Source organism: Gnatocerus cornutus, chromosome 1, assembly GCF_029298725.1.
Source record: "Gnatocerus cornutus isolate USDA-ARS CGAHR chromosome 1, icGnaCorn1.1, whole genome shotgun sequence".
Classification (NCBI taxonomy): domain Eukaryota; kingdom Metazoa; phylum Arthropoda; class Insecta; order Coleoptera; family Tenebrionidae; genus Gnatocerus; species Gnatocerus cornutus.
In genome coordinates, this window is record NC_142233.1 from 29,248,755 (window position 1) to 29,263,972 (window position 15,218).

General features: G+C 34.9%; 3 protein-coding genes and 1 pseudogene across 7 annotated transcripts; 3 read left to right on the top strand and 1 right to left on the bottom strand.

Moving 5' to 3' along the window:
• Positions 1 to 571: 571 nt before the first annotated feature.
• On the top strand, positions 572 to 1,210 carry ND-B14.7 (NADH dehydrogenase (ubiquinone) B14.7 subunit). The gene has a single exon (XM_088050262.1). The coding sequence runs from the start codon at positions 644 to 646 to the stop codon at positions 1,160 to 1,162; it is 519 nt and encodes a 172-aa protein (XP_087906388.1). The 5' UTR covers positions 572 to 643; the 3' UTR covers positions 1,163 to 1,210.
• RIC-3 (RIC3 acetylcholine receptor chaperone) lies at positions 1,206 to 10,642 on the bottom strand. Of its 5 annotated transcripts, none has more exons than XM_088050260.1 (11): positions 10,289 to 10,640; positions 9,890 to 10,219; positions 9,546 to 9,679; positions 8,395 to 8,541; positions 8,198 to 8,342; positions 8,044 to 8,064; positions 7,123 to 7,223; positions 6,203 to 6,394; positions 5,989 to 6,133; positions 4,788 to 5,236; positions 1,206 to 1,632 (listed from the first exon to the last, which is right to left on the bottom strand). In XM_088050260.1, the coding sequence occupies exons 1-11, from the start codon at positions 10,488 to 10,490 to the stop codon at positions 1,462 to 1,464; spliced, it is 2,037 nt and encodes a 678-aa protein (XP_087906386.1). In that variant the 5' UTR covers positions 10,491 to 10,640; the 3' UTR covers positions 1,206 to 1,461. The 5 variants fall into 5 exon arrangements, with proteins under 5 accessions (XP_087906386.1, XP_087906383.1, XP_087906387.1 ...); XM_088050257.1 differs by having other exon boundaries at positions 1,557 to 1,632; positions 4,533 to 5,236; positions 10,289 to 10,642; XM_088050261.1 differs by lacking the exon at positions 9,890 to 10,219 and having other exon boundaries at positions 1,557 to 1,632; positions 4,533 to 5,236; positions 10,289 to 10,642.
• A 695-nt stretch (positions 10,643 to 11,337) lies between these two features.
• Positions 11,338 to 15,048, top strand: kra (basic leucine zipper and W2 domain-containing protein kra). The gene is made up of 7 exons (XM_088043338.1): positions 11,338 to 11,458; positions 11,907 to 11,977; positions 12,025 to 12,201; positions 12,253 to 12,413; positions 13,647 to 14,189; positions 14,240 to 14,566; positions 14,758 to 15,048. The coding sequence occupies exons 2-6, from the start codon at positions 11,917 to 11,919 to the stop codon at positions 14,564 to 14,566; spliced, it is 1,269 nt and encodes a 422-aa protein (XP_087899464.1). The 5' UTR covers positions 11,338 to 11,458; positions 11,907 to 11,916; the 3' UTR covers positions 14,758 to 15,048.
• Positions 14,995 to 15,201, top strand: LOC148181408 (uncharacterized; annotated as a pseudogene).
• Positions 15,202 to 15,218: the final 17 nt, after the last annotated feature.

Below are 15,218 nucleotides of genomic sequence, written 5' to 3' on the forward strand. Positions count from 1 at the left end.
ATTGGTAACATAGTTCATTTTATTTAGTTTTCTACTTAAACAAGGTGGGGAAACTGCACGGCAAGTGATTTCAATTGGCTAAATGGAAACCAAAATGAGACAGTGGACACTATAGCTGCGAGGAACGACTTTCTAAGTACACAAAACCATCCTGGTTACAATTATACCCACATTATTAAAATTAATAAAAGCCTCCACTTTGTTAATGATTTTATTCTGGAATAAGGATCAAATCCTTAAATTTTAAGCACAATGAAACGAAAAACAATACCACTTTACTAACTGACTGGTTAAGTTCATAGAAAGTTGCAAACACTCATTGTTTTGACCACTAGCTTTGAGAGCTTTGACAGCTGTCAGCTGTAGATTTGCTGTCAGTGTCAACAATATCCATACCAACATGCAATCGTAAAAATACCCTTGCACTGTACAATCGAATACATAAATTTGACGTACAGTCCCAAAATTTGATCGTGTGTTAGACTTTGGACCACAGATTCAGTTGAAATATGGTATACTTTGTATCTTATTGAAAATCCTATTTTGGGTAGATTTGCACTTGCAGTTGGTACTTGTTTCATTGTAACCAACCGTACATTTGACGTATTTGACGTTCGCAAATGTCAAAACTTTACATAACAAGATGAGTGCGGGTAAAGAATCAAAACCATTTGATTACTTGGCGAGCCCCGACGGCGAAGATGTTGCTCAGAAACTGGGAGTTCTCTTCAAGCCTATGGCCCTTACATCATTTGCCGTTTCAACTGTGAATGTAATGTTGTACTCTCATCCAAAAACGTACCTGCAGACGATAGGAACATACATTCATATCAGTTGGCCCATATTTGGGGCTACCACTGCGTTTGTTCTTGGCAGCAACATAGCCGGCTCCATCCGCAAGAAAGATGATAAATTGAATTGGTTCATAGGAGGACTCTGTGCAGGAAGTGTTTTTGGAATTTGGAGGAAGCATACAATTGCAGGGCTTACCGTTGGTATTGCTTTGGGAATAGTAGCCATTGCTAAAAAGGACTGTATTAAAAATAATACCTTTTTGTTGTATCCAGATCAGTTTCGTCCTGAATATGGTGGTTTTAGATCTGGTCAACAAGATCATACACTAATGAAACACAGACCAGGGAATTGGACTACTGGGGAATAAATTAACATTTAAGTGTTGTAGTTGATGTAAATAAATAAATTGCAACTATTTATGTTACTTTATTAATACAAAAACCACTTTGTAGCACTGGGATAACAGTAACAAGCACATTAAACAAGTTGACAATAAGTTAACACTTGATTACTGGCCTATGTGTAATCATAATTATATATTTAACTAGCAGAATATAAATAATTTGATGTAATAAATAAAGCTATAAAATTGTAACTTAACCTACTTACACAAAACAAAAGATGAGCAGTGATCTATCATACTTAGTTACCCTTGATTTGGACTTGTTAAAGCTCATTGTCAGACTCTTCAGATACGTGATTGACACCCTCTTCATTCTCATACGCTTCATCATCAATTTCTTCTTCTTCAATTTCAATGATTTCTTCTTCAATTTCAATGATTTCTTCTTCAACTTCTTCCTCATCTGTTACTTCCTCCTCATCTGTTCCTTCCTCCTATAAATGAAATGAAAAGATGAATCAGGCATAATTAATTTTCAACCCTCTAATTGTTACGGCTCACACTGGGTATGTTATGAAAACAAACCATATTTAAGAAATATTTTATATTTTCACAGTTTTTGTACTTATTTTTCCACCAGAAAAAATTAAAACATATTTATTAAGTAGCGGAAAAAATATTGCGTGGAACAGCACACAATTGCAAATGAATTCTGTTTTATGTGGCCATTACTGTATATACGTAATAATTAATGTAAACAGAGGCAAAGATTTTTATGATATATTATATTCTTTTAAACAGATACCGTGTAGTTTCAATGAGAAAAAAATCGTGGACATAGTCCACTCATGAGGGTCCCTGAAAGGGACTACGGCTCCGCAGGCCGAAGGCGAATTCAATGAAATGCTATTTCAATATTTGTATGTTATAAATGGAAAAATGTCTACAAAACGCTTGTATGTATACAGAAAAAGTCACATATATTTTTATAAAATTGGAATCGTATTATCTATTAGTAAATTATTATTTAGTGCATCGAGATTATCTTCGTTAGCCCTTCCTCCACTAGTTTGTTTATCTCTTGGTGCAGGGGTTATAGAAATATTATATAAGAGAATTGAAGAATATAAGTTGAGTTATAAATTTTATAGACAATTATTGCATTTATATAAAGCTGGTAAAATAAATGAAAAAGAAATAAATTTACCTGAAGAGGAATTTGTCAGTAATTTTAATTATTTTACCAGAGAGAAATATCTAGAAAAAGTTCACTTAAACGGTAATTGATGACTGGCACAGCCAGCTCAGAGCCGTAGGCGATGATTTCTTATTGTAATAAATGACTGGCAAGGCCATTCCAGAGTCGAGGACGATGACAGAACCAAAAGAAATTAGATTATTTGATTTAAAGGTTGATAAGAGGTATGCTGTTACTGCTGTAAGTAAATCACATGATGTTGGTCCAGCTAATGGATTATTCTTTTTTATTTTAGAAGGAAACTTGAAGTTATATTTATCCGTTTTTGACTTATTTTCAGAGTCATCAAAAATTAATAAGTTATATGACGCTGTTTCATATTTACTTGATAAAAAACAAAGAGTGTCTCGACAAAGAGATAATATGATCAAGTCTAAACATTATGAAGATTGTTTTTGTAATATAATTATTTTTGAAGATATTCCAATTGCTAATTTGATATTTAAATTTACTTTAATAAATGAAATATAATATTCTTTTCTTATTTCTCACTACTGTAAAAAGTTCAGATGAAGTTAATATTACAAGTTATTTAGAACAATTTGGGTATTTTGCGTCAGCGTCGCATGCTGAAGCAGACTCAGATCTGCGATTAGAGAGTAATGGATCATCATTACCAGAAACCAATGAAGCATTAATGAGGTTTCAAGAATTCTATAATTTACCAACAGATGGAACATTAAATCAAGAAACACTTGCTTTGATCAGTAAACCTAGATGTGGCGTTAAAGACAATCCAACAGCTTATAGAGTTTCTTATGAAAAATGGAATAAAACAAATCTTAAATGGTATTTTTCGTTAGCTACAAACGAGATGAAAGAATTAGCACAAAAAGCCTTTGATCAATGGAAATATTTTTCAAATTTAAAGTTTAATTACAATTGTGTTAAACCGGACATACTTATTTCATTTTCAAATACGCTGTTTCAACATAATCATAATTCACGGTGTCAAAAAAGAATATGTTCTAGCAGTTTTGACGGAAAAGGTAATGTTTTAGCACATGGCTTCTTTCCAAATAATGATGAATGTTTAGGAATTCATTTTGATAAATCAGAAAATTGGTATTTTGGTGAATCAAGCAATACACCTGGTGGCCAAACTAATTTTTATGCAGTATTATTACGTGAAATCGGACACAATTATGTACGCCTATTATAAAGGTGATATTGATAAATTAACCGAAGACGATATGTGGGCAATTCAATACTTATATGGAAGACCTGAACGATTAAAATATGAATTAATACCAACAACAACAGTTAAACCTAATGTAAGGCAAAGCGTCCCTGAAGGACAGCCTAGAGGTAAAGCCGAAGTCGAAGGTATATTTGGTAATTTATGTGATTTTAATAAAGAAATGAATACATTCTTAATTGCAAATCATCATATTATGTATATTTTTTATAAGAAATAATGTTTGGTTAGTTAATTTAAAAGCCATGACTTATGATAAAGAACCGATATTAATTTCAGATTATTTATATTTTTTGCCAAATGATTTTCAAGAAATTCTCATATTTATCAAAGACCTTCAGGAGACGTTTTAATAGTTGTTAAAAATTTATATTATTTAATTGATTTTCCAAGTTTTAATGTTAAAAGTGGATATAACAGTCGATCTATTGAAAATTTAGGAATACCAAAAAGAAAAAGAAATGATGCAATATTTAGAACTTATTTTGGAAAAACATATATTTTATGATAAAGTCTTGTACATTGAGTTTGATGAGTGTTTGTTTAGATCAAAGAAAAATGGCCTTATTTCAGAATTATTTGCTGGAATACCTCCAAATATAAGCAGAGAATTCAGATATATAAATTTATATTTCTTTAAAGATAAAATGTATTATGAATTTGATGATATTTTGAATACATTAGTTAAATCATAAGTATAAGTATAACACCGTAAGTTAGGTATGCTACACATTTTTATATTATTTTTAATTTTATTTGTCTTTTTTGAATTTACCATTAAAAATGGTAAAACCCTAAAATTTTAAGTGTTTTAAATGGTAACTTTTCTTGGCCGAAACCATATTGTATATATTGCTTAAAATTTTGACTTTTTTAAAAAAGGATGACTTTGAAAAACCGGGCAATTCTTTAAAAAAATTCAACTTTTCAAAAGTTACCTTGAAAAAACAGGCTAAAATCATTTAAAACGTGTTGTGTTCTAAAGGGGCCTTTATAGTAGTTATACTGGAGGCGGGTTCTTCCTGTATAGATATATCGTTATTCGCGGGTTTCTGTTTCGGGGGTGGTAAGTCGGTTACCCATTGAACTAACTTCGCTGCTTCAGTACTAAGATCTTGAATCAATTCAAGTTTTGGTGTGTTTCCTTCGAGATCGAGAATGTCACTAGAAAATCGCAAAGACGTTTGATTCACCTGTGCTTCATCTTCATTCTGTGTTTTATCCGAGGTTTCGTTCGTTTGCTCAATAAAGTCCAACTGCGCATTCCGTTCGCCAATGTTCTCAATTGCATCACGGATCAAATCGTCGACTTCCTTTTCCAAGTTTTTTACCTCGAGAGATTCAGTGCCGTACTCGCTGTCTAAAGTAATTGACGGTGGTTGAAAGTCCTGTTGCTTTTTTAAGCTTTGAAGAAAATCTTCAATATCTTTTTCTATGGTGGAGGACGGTTTGGTTTCTTCTATTTCTACCAAACCGAATTCGCTTTCGTTATTCTTCTCTGTTTCCGCTTCCGGGGGTAAAGACTCGGGTTCGACTGCAAGCTCTTCTATTGTTGGTGCTTCTTCACTGGTTTTTTCGCTTGTTTTCAGGTCATTTTCCAGTGTGGTTTCAACAGACTCTTTAGTGTCTTCAAGTCCATTTTCTAGAGAAAAACAAATTTAAGACAAAGCGAATTCAGAACGTTTTCTAGAATAAATGCTATAATTATTTTAATTCGAAAAAATAAGGTTTAAAATCTGTTTAAAGTGTAATTGACGTTTGGTGAAAAGAGTTAAACAGGTGACAACACTTAAGTGTTAAAGGGCCAAACAAACAAACTGACAAAACAATTTTGCAATAATGAATTATCATGTAAATGCAAATATTGTGTTGCCGTGCAAGTTAATTCCTGTTTTTCTACATACACAAACGTACCTCAAGTCGGAATCAGCTTTTATTACGTAAATTTTAGCATGGGATCCAAACATATTACCTCATCTACTGATTACCAAGACAAAAAATTACCGATCTAGTTGAAGAAATTCTGGAGAACAGCAAGTTGTAGTCAACCACCATACTCTTGTTGAAAAACGCTTCTTACACGACGTCAATTGTTAAAAATAAGCAAATCCACAAAATAAAATTTGGTTTATTAACATTCTCTAGATACATGCTCGTTACAAAAACAAAATGACTGATACAGTCATGCTTTGAAAGGTCCTGAAATTTACACCATTTATTCTAGAAATTTAATACATACTACAAAAATGAAGACAACAGTGCCATTCTACATCTAAAATATTTAAACAACAAGGCACTTTTCATGTCGTTACGAAATAAAACATTCATGCCTTTAAGTTTGGACTTGACAAAATAAATAAAATAAAAATTATTATTAGTTCGGTCGGTACTTACCGGAATCGAGACTTATAACAGAGAGGGTCATTTTTCCAGACAGAACGACAGCGGGATCTTCCCCGGACGTGGGTTCTGGCTCGATGGCAGATTCAGCCACTAGAAGATGGGACTGAGCCGGCAAGGCACCTTCCAAGTAAATTTCCTACGAGAAAGCGTTTTCAGTGCGGTAAAGTGACAGTTTGTCGCATAAGTGCGGTAAAGAGCAGTTTACCTGAGGAGGTGAAACAGGTTCAGGCTGAGAAGGTGGTGGCGAAGTAGGCAGCACAGGCGATTCAGGTCGTGACCATTTTTTGCCGCCCTCACAACTGGCGGTCATTTCCATTCCCAAAACCTTGACTGTTGGTTGTTCTTCGTCTTGAGGCTTAACAGCATTGCCATTTGACAAGGTTCCATTGACCAAATCCTACGATTTAATTATGTTAACTTAAACCGCGAATCAAAAAACTAACTCAAAAAACAACACGAAGCAGCTAAATTTAATTTCCTAAACTCGATAAAAAAATAAACGATTTACCTGGGGAGGCATGTCATGTAAATAAAGGATTCTGCGTGAAGGTGGACGCAATTGTGTGATGTGAAACAATAATGAGAAACTTCAAAGAATTTGTTTCAAATAAACGAGTCTTCAAGTTTTCAAGTGGTTCTTTCGAATTTCTTATTATGCTTCACGAGGAATGTCAGTTATGTAACAAAATCGACAACTAATGACCTTTTAAATATGGGGCAAAAAACCGTCAAACCAACTCTACAATGTAAAAATGAAAACTGCGTCTAAGCAAGGCATTGCACAGGGGTCAGTCAGCAAACGTTTCATTCTCGGTTAAAGATTACATCGCTGTTACCTGAGAGGCTACCTCGCTGCTTTTGCGGCGAGCTTCAATTTCTTGATCGACTTCGTCCAATAATGCTGACATGGCATTTACGACTACGAAGAAAGAGTGTCATTGTGGCACTACTTTTTTCAAAAAAAAGAACAAAGTATACATTTAACAGGTCTTCATAATATCAACGACGAACCTGTTAAAACATGGGTATTTATCGAGACACTTCGCGACCGCGGGGGTGTGCTTAAAAAGGGTCATGCAAAGCTAAGCCAAGCTGCTAGTGCGGGTCAGGAGGGACAGGTCGCACCTGAGTTTTGAGAGGCACTTTAGACATTTGCTCAACGATGCGTTCCATAGCCAACTCTGTTTCACGCAGACGTTGTCGAAGGTGATCCAGCTCTGCGTCCCCTGTTGACACAATAACCAACCCATTCTGAATAGAACCCAAATTCCCTCCTGTACTACACTAGGCAGTGACTTGAGTTTAAGTACATTTCCTTTAATGTATTAAAACAAAGAAGAATGCGAAAAAGAAAGAACTAATGATTTGATGAGAAGCAAAAAGCCAAAGAAAGAAATACGGGGTCTACAGCACGGCGCAAAAAAGATCTACCAACCTAAAATCGAATCAATAGACGGTCGAAAAACGGTCTTCACACTCTAGGAACACAAATAACTTTACATCTTCGGTAAAACAGATGCAAGTGGATTACATTCACTAAATTTGGTTGTTGCACAAAAACTGGAAAACCTTAAATTATTACAGAGTAGGTTTTGTTGCATTTATTGCTCCAAACTGTAGTTTTTTACTTAGTTTTAACTAAAACGTATTCCAAACTATTATTGCAGCTGCATTCATATTATGAAAGAAAAAAGGAAATGTACTTTTACTGAAAATTTAAAAATAACTTTGGCTCATATAAATGTCTCCATTTACAATATTTGGCCCAAATCAACATACTTATGATGCACTGAAATATCAAAGACAAAACCTTGATCTTCTGTTTTACATCCCGATAGATGTAAAAACTCATAAATAATATTAGCACCTATTTTTCGCCAAAAGAAGTATCCATTTTAGTTCCATCCCAGCAACGAATTTAAAAGAAGAAACTAATGCAAAGGGCAACTTTAAATGAAATGCACAGATGATAAGCTATGTAGTAAAGTACATGATAGCAAGGATGGTGCATAAATTAGTGGCATTAACTTTAGAGGCATGACTTACTTGCATCACGTTCTAGCCATCCTAATGTAACAGTGGCATGAACACAAATAACATAAAGATAACTTTTTGAATTAATATAAATCCGTATTTTTAGTCAGAATCAATATACCCAATATTACTATCACTTAATCGCCTATACTAAAAATAAACTTACCCAATTTACTGTTAACATGTTCCCTCGTGAGCCTTGGCCCCAAACGAGATGATTCAGATTCGAAAACTTCTTTTCGGAAGTGTGGATCTGGATCAATCGGAGGATATATTGTAGCAACGTTTTCAGGCTGTTTTTTGAAAATAATCTAAAAGAATTAATGAGTTTACTTCAGGTCGTTTCAGTGATCGAAATATTACTTTCATTAACGTGTAGGTAAAAAAGATGACGATGCCTATCGTGTAAATCGGCATAATAATGCTCATACTGCTAGTTCCTTGTTTGGAAGGAGGTACCACATGTCCTGCTCCACCGATGGTCGGCCTCATACCGGGGATAGGACCGGGCTGAAAAATGCAAGAAATTCATTTCAATCGTAGATCAATCGATGCAGATTGTTATCCGGATAGTAACATCTAAAAACAGGCATCCATAAAATCTAGATATATTCGTTCGGTTACGAATAAACCATAACCCAATTCCTAGCCTACGGTCATGAAAAACAAACCCACGATGCATAAATACAATCATATGACTTATTAATCCTGTCCGGGCAAAAAATCTAAAAATATTCCAATGAAATAAGTAGGTAGGACATGGATAAACGGATGAACACAGAGCTCATCCAAAATAGATCGGTGAACCGTCATTTAAAAAAATTAAAAGAATGTTAGTGAGAAAGGTCTGGAAAAAAAACTTAATGAAGAAAAAAATATCCATTTAATGACGTAAAACGAAGCTATGTTTAGAAGCGAGTTCAAAAATCCGGAAACGGTTTTTATACAATGTTCGAACTCTGTACAATCTTATCAAAATGGAGGATTTTGGTAAAAATAATTCCCTTGGAACAAAACCAAGCCAATAATTATCTCGTTCTAAATATAAATTCAAAGACTGCAGTGCGTTTTTGAAATTTATTTTTACGTTCGAAAATTTGTTGATTTGTGCTATTGTCCGTTAAGCTTTTCGAAAAGAATATCAATCTAAATATATTTAGAGTTGTAGCAATGCACTCTAAAAATATTTTTTCATAAATAACACACCAATTCAACCTGTTTGCCACACATATTTAAGTGATCGAAACTATGTAATTGTAACAGAAATAAAATTAATTAGTTTAAACTACTTTATAAGTTGGTAGCTCTACTTTGACGTTTGGGACCATAACATCACTGCTGCTTTGACAAACAGAGCTGCCAACACATTCTATATTCTAAAGCCGATTTTATTCAATCATTTATACCGAAAAATGCGGAGGTAAAACGTTGGCGAAACGTAAATAAAATTGTATTCATATCTCAAACTGCCAAAATTTTCATCAACAGGGAACTGAAATCATAGTTGAACTTACTCTTCCTTCGACGATTTTGGGGGGTGGGCGCGTGGGTGTTGCTGCTTGCAACTGAGGGATGGCTCTACCCCTTTCTCTAAATGCTGGATGAACTAATTCAGTCCTTAAATGTATCGGCCTCTCTTGTCTTATATCTGAAAACACACAAAAAACTTTAGAAATTTAGAATTAGTTGAGTAATCACATCACATGCTGTTAGGATGAGTTTATAAAAACGTTTTTATAATAAAAACTTGTCGTTTGTCCTTACAGTAACTATCCTGGGGTTAATTTGATTATTATGAAATTGATAAAATAAGATTAGCTTGGTTAGTGTTGCCATGGCAATTAACATTGTTGCTTACTCGGTATTATAGAAGCCGATTTGACTGTTACTCTATGAGGGACTCCAAGCCTCCAAGGAGCAATTCCATAGTTGTATTTCAAGCAAAGGGAACCATTTAAAGATCGAACTTCATCTAAGATCTGTTTAACATTCTGTCCTAATCTAACTTGTTCTTGTAAAACCACTGAGATATCAATACCGCAGGTCTCTAGGACCTCTTTTCGACACCTTTGTACTATCTCCTTGCCTGTCAGTGGTTTATCTTCATTTCCTTTAATAATAGTTCCACACAACTCGGACATTATTTTAATCGTATTAACGTCAGTTTCTGAGATTACATCACAGCATCCTGAATGCGAAAAGGAAGAAATCATGAAGACAGATTCTAGACAGAGTTAAGTTAGGTTAGAAAACTCACCTGTACTCTTATCGATGGGGCTCGGTTTTATTTGTTGATTCGCAGACCCCACAAGCATTGGGTAAAACACTTTCGGCCACAACACTGCAAAACACCCCACGACAATCACGAGGACTATCATTGTCTTTCGAGGGCCTAAATCGCTTTCCATCTTCGGGGGCTGAGAGCCCCCCGCAGTCGAACTTCGGAGTCGTTCTGTCATTGCACGTTCATGTTCCTAGCACTACTGTAAGAATTTAACAAAATTTTGGCAAGGGACTCGGCGCAAAATACAGAAATACACCGATGACGGAAGCTATGCGCGGGGATAAGTTTGACTGGATTTATTATTAATCACACTTTTGATCAAAACAAAATGCAGTGGCGTGCGAGCAGGGGTATGTCAAATGATAGTCAAATTCCAAACCAGATTTTTGGCGGTTTCAGGCTCATTTAGCGATTATTATGCAGTCTAAAGTTATTTGATTAGAATGGAAATGAAGCCTGAGATCTGCAGAGTCTGATATAATTAGTACATACAACTTTAGCGATTTTAAAGATTTTTTCGCGTGTAATGTTGGTTGCCTATCTTAAAATAAAATTATTAAAAAAAAAAAAGAAATTTATAATAACAAATGATAAAATATTGTTAGTATAACAGATAATTTAATCTACGAGGAGATGAAAAACCGAAGTCTGTCAATTTTGCAAAAAAAGATATATTTTTTAATTTCCGCCATTTTTCAAGTCTGAGAACAAACGGAAAGGTGCTGTTGGCGCCAACGTTTTTTGTTCTTGTATTCAATCCGACCTTATTTCGACTTTAAAAATTTCAATTTTTGACCAAAAAATATTGTTTCTGAATTTCGACTGCGAAGAAAACAGGCGTTCCATTTCCTAGCAATATCAGAAGTTAACCTCTTTTTTTCTATTGAAAAGCGTCACAGTAGGGTTTTAGCAATAATTATTAGTTTTTCGAAAATATTAAAAATCTAAAGAGTGCACGTAAACCCATACTAGCGTCGTTTGAACCAGCGTCGATTTGAAATTCCCGCGCGTTTCGCCTGTATTGATTCCGGCTTTCGACCATTACGTTGAATTTCTAGTCCGCAGTCGCACAGTTTCTTTTGACGAGACGGTCTTGAAATTCTTGTGAGCTCTTGTGAAGTGTTTTTTTAAAACAGTAAAAATGTAAGTTTGTCTTTTCAAATAGTCTTTATTAATGTAAATTAGGAATAACTGCTGTCAAATGTAACTTGTGAGCTATTTTTGGAAGGCGAAAATTTGACATTTGCTGAACTTTCGCGATTCAGCTGTCGTAATGGTGGCCCATGCCTTCTCCATGGAGCACATTGTGCAACGTTGAACCATGAAATTCATGAAATAGTAAAAGACACCCATTTTCATGGTGCTTTGTGTTCAATGACATTATTTGTTGTCGAAAGTCACAACAAGGACAAAAGGAACTTTCAAATAATTTGGAAAATTTCGAGTCGTTGACCCGATTCCATGTTTATTTGTGCCGTTATTTGGATAAAATGTACCTTTTCCTTTGTTCACGTGGCCTATTATTAACATGTCTATTTTTGTAACATTTTTTCAAAGTCGACAGGAAAATGAACACCTCTTTTTTTTACAGAAATTTTTGTATGAGTCAAAAAGTAGAAAAACCAGTTCTATCCGGTCAACGCATCAAGACCAGAAAAAGAGGTAAATTACCCCAAATTGTGGCCCTCTTTAACCGCACTTTTTCACAGATGAAAAGGAAAGGTACGATCCAGTAGGGTTTAGGGATGCAATAATCTCTGGACTCGATCAATGCAACAACAATTTTGAAGCAATTTCGCGTTTTTTGGACGGTGCAGGCAATAAACAAGATTATCGTCGATATGGAGAAAGTCTCTTTGACATACTCATCGCGGGTGGCATCCTTGGTAAGAACCCAAAACGCAATTTTATTATTCATACTTTTTTTTTTTTTTTAGTACCTGGTGGTACATTGTTGCAGGAAGGGGAGGCACCATGTAAAACCTCCGTTTGCATTTTCAGCACACCTGATGAAATAAACTTGGAAATCATGAAGAGTTGGGAACAGGTCTTCATTAAACTTATGCGTCGTTACAAGTATCTGGAGAAGATTTTTCAGGTAAGCATCACACTAATTGCGTTTAAAAACCAAAGGTCAACTTATCATGCTTCCTTGTCAACTTGTTTTTTTTTTCAAAAGAAACGAACGATAAAGGGTACAAAAACGAATCACGTTACACAGAACCAGTACCTGTAAAAACAATCGCAGGTAAAATTCTCTCAACTACAGCTGCCTTTTCTATTGCCCTGAGAATATTAGGGACACTTTCACTTCAGCTGATTTATTTTTTCTGGTCTCGTTCTGTCATCGGCAGTACAATGGGTATAATATATTATGACCTGTTTGGGATCCCTCAATTATCAATTCAGTATAATTGCAAGCGTGAAATTTATTCCATGTTTGCCAGCTTTTCATAGAAATTGTCGATCTGCAGCACTACTTATCACTATTTCAATAAAATATATCTTGCCAGGTAAACATTGATAGCGATTTTTGTATCGCGAATTCCGAAGAGCTTTTTACCTGTAAATGTATCAGCATTGACTGATTCACTATTTCAAATAGTATGAACTATTTTCACATTTATTTATGCCTCGTGAAATCACCTTTGCAGATACGTTTTTCTTTGTTTTCTTTGACTAAAATTAGCATGTCTTTGATTATTTTTTGTCACTTTGAGTTGTAACGAAAATACGACAAGACCAATTATTTGCAAGACTTTACAGCGTGACAACATCAAATTACCTAACAAAAAGACATAAAGTTCGCATTTGATTTCATAAATTTATTCGATTTTTTATCCACTTCAGCAATCATCCAAAATGACAGTTATGGAATAAAGGTATGAAGTTAAAATGCAATATCAAAAATTTCATTTCGATTTTATTAGAAACATCTGTTCAAATACTCATGTTTTTTACATCCTTGTAAATCTGTTTTCAATATTGTCACTATAGCTTTTTCTTTGATTAGATGTAAATTAAATATTGATTGTAAATATAGGACATCGGCAGAGGAACATAATTATAATTAAGTAGTTGTCTGATCGATAATTTTGATCAATATCTTAGCTTTGTTAACAATATTAACCTTGCCTACATTAAGAGAGTGTTGTAACATGTTGTTATAATGATTTCTAAACACAATTCTATTAAAAATTTGAAGCGTCATCACCTTTTATTCTATTCTTTTGCTTGAAATGTTTTTTTTTCCTTTTGGCAATAAATTACACTATTCGGATTTCGACATGGGTTTAGAACACACTGTAAAATTTGCATGTTTTTTTTTCAGGATGAAATAAAGAAGGTGCTGATGTTTGTAAAGTACTTCACTCCAGCAGAACGTAAAAAACTGTCTGTGATGGTGTATTTATGGATATCAAATGGCAGCATCCCGTTCAATGCTATCGTGGTGTTGAGTAATTCGCATTTGGTCAAAGATCACTTGGCTTTGGATTTTCTGATCGAGGTGTTCAAATACTGGCGCCAGGATAAGGGCGTAAACTCCCTCCATTCATCCATAAAAAAGTCCAACATCGAATCACATCTGATGAGTTTTGTTCCTGATACGAAACAGTCGCAGGTGTACTTCCGTAATGCCTTCCAGGAGAACGGTCTGGAAGAAATACTCAAATTATACAACGACCAACATCAACAGCTGGCCAAGAAGGAGCTGCAAGTCATGTTGGCCGATAGCCTTTCCGAAAATAAGCCCCAGCGTGACATTATTGCAGAGTTGCGCGAAATAGCCTCGAAGGAGAACATACAAGAACATGAGACGGTTTGCATTATCTGGACAACCGTCATGGACATTCCAGAATGGTCTAAGAAAGAGGTAACTACTTTTTCTCCCATTAGAAGCCTTTTACGATTAATTATTTATAGGAACTAGTTACTGACCAAGCTGTGCGTCATTTAAAGCAGTATACTAGCTTGTTTTCCTCGTTTACCACGTCGGCACGCTCAGAATTGAACTTACTTCTCAAGGTTCAAGAATACTGCTATTCTAACATGACGTTCATGAGGGCTTTCCAAAAAATCATCATGCTCTTTTACAAGACCGACGTCATTTCTGAACAGGTCATCTTGAAATGGTATAAACAGGACTACAGCGTTAAGGGTAAAATGATGTTCGTCGATCAAATGAAGCAATTCGTTGAATGGCTCCAAAACGCTGAGGAGGAGAGTGATTCTGAAGGCAGCACTGACTAGGTAAAAATCGAAATAAAAAAAAAGCACCAGAAATGCAAGCAAGCCGTTAACTTTTTAACTCCACGCATGCATTTACTGGAAAATTAAATCGTCAGTACTGGCATTTGATTGTTGCAAAAACCAAATGTTATCGAAAGACGACACATCTTTGTCTCGTATTTTACAGACTTTTTATTGTCGTTTTGTTTCAGACAACACAACCTTCATTGCATCAGTGCCACCAAATTATCAACTAAACAATACCATTTTTTCCAATGTAATTATATCATGTATAAACATTTCTGGTGCCTTACTATGTTGGGGTGTGGCAGGCAATAGTGACCGGGGATCTGTATTACTGTACTGACCTCTTCAAATTATTCATATTGAAGTATTTCTGCATCGGAAAAAATGTTATTCGTATTAATATCGCCAATATTGTCGACTCAATGTTATATATAAATGATTTATTGTCAATTTTTTTAATATACAAACAAATTTTACCTAGAATTTACCTTGAGCCCCAATGAAGCGAGTTCAAGTTGATTTGCGGCATTACAAATCCAAGCTGCATCATAGCAACACCAATCAGATTGATGCTGCCTTGGCAACCGCGTCATAAAACTGGCAAATTTCAATTTCGCGCTCAACTTTGAGTGACGCCTGTCAGTTC

What these genes read in the sequence shown, in the direction of transcription:
- ND-B14.7 (XM_088050262.1), top strand. Translation starts at nt 644, where the DNA reads ATGAGTGCGGGTAAAGAATCAAAACCATTTGATTACTTGGCGAGCCCC.
- RIC-3 (XM_088050257.1), bottom strand. Translation starts at nt 10,490, where the DNA reads ATGACAGAACGACTCCGAAGTTCGACTGCGGGGGGCTCTCAGCCCCCG. An exon ending in CCAAAATCGTCGAAGGAAGA is followed by an intron (nt 8,542 to 9,545) that starts GTAAGTTCAACT and finishes TGCATTTTTCAG; the next exon opens with CCCGGTCCTATCCCCGGTAT. An exon ending in TGTTATAAGTCTCGATTCCG is followed by an intron (nt 5,237 to 5,988) that starts GTAAGTACCGAC and finishes GTTTTTCTCTAG; the next exon opens with AAAATGGACTTGAAGACACT.
- kra (XM_088043338.1), top strand. Translation starts at nt 11,917, where the DNA reads ATGAGTCAAAAAGTAGAAAAACCAGTTCTATCCGGTCAACGCATCAAG. An exon ending in CATCGCGGGTGGCATCCTTG is followed by an intron (nt 12,202 to 12,252) that starts GTAAGAACCCAA and finishes TTTTTTTTTTAG; the next exon opens with TACCTGGTGGTACATTGTTG. An exon ending in ATCTGGAGAAGATTTTTCAG is followed by an intron (nt 12,414 to 13,646) that starts GTAAGCATCACA and finishes TTTTTTTTTCAG; the next exon opens with GATGAAATAAAGAAGGTGCT.